At 67.0% G+C, this 1,860-nt stretch overlaps 1 protein-coding gene across 1 annotated transcript in view; it reads left to right on the top strand.

Annotated features, from left to right (window-relative positions):
* Positions 1–419: 419 nt before the first annotated feature.
* The window catches only part of MUC5B (mucin 5B, oligomeric mucus/gel-forming), a 36,688-nt gene continuing 35,247 nt past the window's right edge, over positions 420–1,860 (top strand). Inside the window, exon 1 of the mRNA XM_010837805.1 lies at positions 420–508. Coding sequence (XP_010836107.1) covers positions 439–508 — 70 coding nt within the window. The 5' untranslated portion in view covers positions 420–438. The remainder of the gene's footprint in view (positions 509–1,860) is intronic.

The following is a 1,860-nucleotide window of genomic DNA, read 5'->3' as shown; positions in this document are numbered from 1 at the left end:
TCTGCACGGGGGCGCTGCCCGGGCCCAGGGTCTGCCCTCACCTGGCCCATCGCTACCCTATTGGGAGCGGGCATGGCAGCAGCGGGCCTGGGTGGTCACAGCGACCCTGTTCCAGGGGGGCTCTGCCAGCCCTGCCACCCGCCTCCTCCCTTCTGACTCTCAGACGCTGCTGGGAGGTGGGGCGGGGAAAAGTGGGGGGGGTCCCACGTCTCTGGGGCCCAGAACCACAAATCCCTCCTCCTCCGGGTTCCTGCGTGCCTCAGCCCTCCCCAAGAGCAAACACACGCGGCTGTCGTGGGGGAGGATCGTGCCCTGCGTGGCCTGGGAGCTGGGCTCGGGGCCAAGGCCTCCTGCTACATAAGCCCCAGGGCCCCCAGGGGAGTGAGCATTGCGCCCCACTCCCTCTGGCCGCCCGCCCACCGCTGCGCCAGCCCCAGGATGGGTGCCCTGAGCGGGTGCCCGGCGCTGCTGTGGGCCCTCGTGGCCCTACTCTCAGCGGGCACAGCAGGTAAGGATGCAGCCCCTCACTCTCCCCACACAGCAGGGGCGGCCCCCGCCAGCCCATAGTGGACAGCGTGTCTTCCACGGGGCTCTGCGTGTCCTGGACTCCTGGGCAGCCTGAGCTGGGAGAAGTTAGAACCTCAGGGGAAACTGAGGGTCTTGGCTTCGGGGATGGGAGGGGCTGGCGCTGGGTGAGGGGCCTGGGCTGGGGGGTCTCTCTGGTCTCTGTGAGGCCACCCCCCACTGCCACGGAGCCAAGTGGGCAGAGTCAGCACAAAAGGTGCCCACGGGGAGCTGCATTTCCCACTCTGCCCTCAGGGCTGGCCCAGGCAGTAGCCTCCAGGCAGCCCCATCAGACTCTTGGCTGTTCCCGGAGCCACACCCGCCCTGTGGCCTTTCTCGCTCTCCTCACCTGCAGCCGCCCGTCTGGCCCCACAGCCGGGGAAGCACCAAGAGCCCTAACACTCACTGTGCACGAGCGGGCAGCGGCGCCCAGCGGGGCTGGCCTGGGCCCGGGCCCCACAGTCACTCCTTCAGGCCCCCCATGCTCAGGAGTCTTGGCAGCTGGGCACCGCCTGAGGCCCTCTCCACCAATGGAAAGGAGGTGGTGAAGGGGTGGGCAGACAGTCTGTAGAGCCTCTGCCCCAGGTCGCCTTTCTTGGAGTGCAGGCAGGCTTGGGGTGGGGGCTGAACCGTGGCAACTCCTGGTGAGGGTACCAGATGCCGCCTGGCATCTGCTGTGCAGTTCAGGTGCCCGGCCAGCCTGTCTGGCCAGCCGTGGCCCTACTCAGCCCCGGGGCAGCGGGCCTGCAGTGAGCCCACTCCCCTTCTCTTGTTGAGGGCAAGTCCCTCGAATGGGGCTCCTTCCTGCCAGAAGGAGATGCTCACCGTGGCGACCGTGATGTGGGAGAGGCCGCAGGGAGACCTCAGTTCCCTGAGGACCTGGATCCGGGCGGCCTGGATGAGGAGTAGGAATCCTGGCCACGCGCCCACCGGGGCCTCGAGGCAGGACGCAAACTCCCCTCGGCCTCCAGTGAAAAGTGCATCTCTCAAGGGGGCCAAAGCTGTAGATGAAGGTGCAGAGCCTGTTCTTAGAGCCACAGCACACGTGGGAACGGCACAGAGAAGTGCTTTGTTCAGTCCCGAGAGACCATGCAGCAGTTCCACACAACCCACCCCCTCCCCAGAAAGGGCGCGGGCATCCCCACAGTGGGGCATGCCGGTCACATGTCCGACTCTGCGGCCCCGTGGACTGGAGCCCGCCAGGCCCCCCTCTGTCCATGGGGTTCTCCAGGCAAGAAGACTAGAGTGGGTTGCCACTTCCTTCTCCAGGGCATCTTCCTGACCCAGGGATCAAAC

This window comes from Bison bison, unplaced genomic scaffold (assembly GCF_000754665.1).
Source record: "Bison bison bison isolate TAMUID 2011002044 unplaced genomic scaffold, Bison_UMD1.0 scf7180017864080, whole genome shotgun sequence".
Lineage (NCBI taxonomy): Eukaryota > Metazoa > Chordata > Mammalia > Artiodactyla > Bovidae > Bison > Bison bison.
The sequence above is the reverse complement of the archived record's forward strand: the minus strand, read 5'-3'. Positions and strand labels throughout refer to the sequence as shown.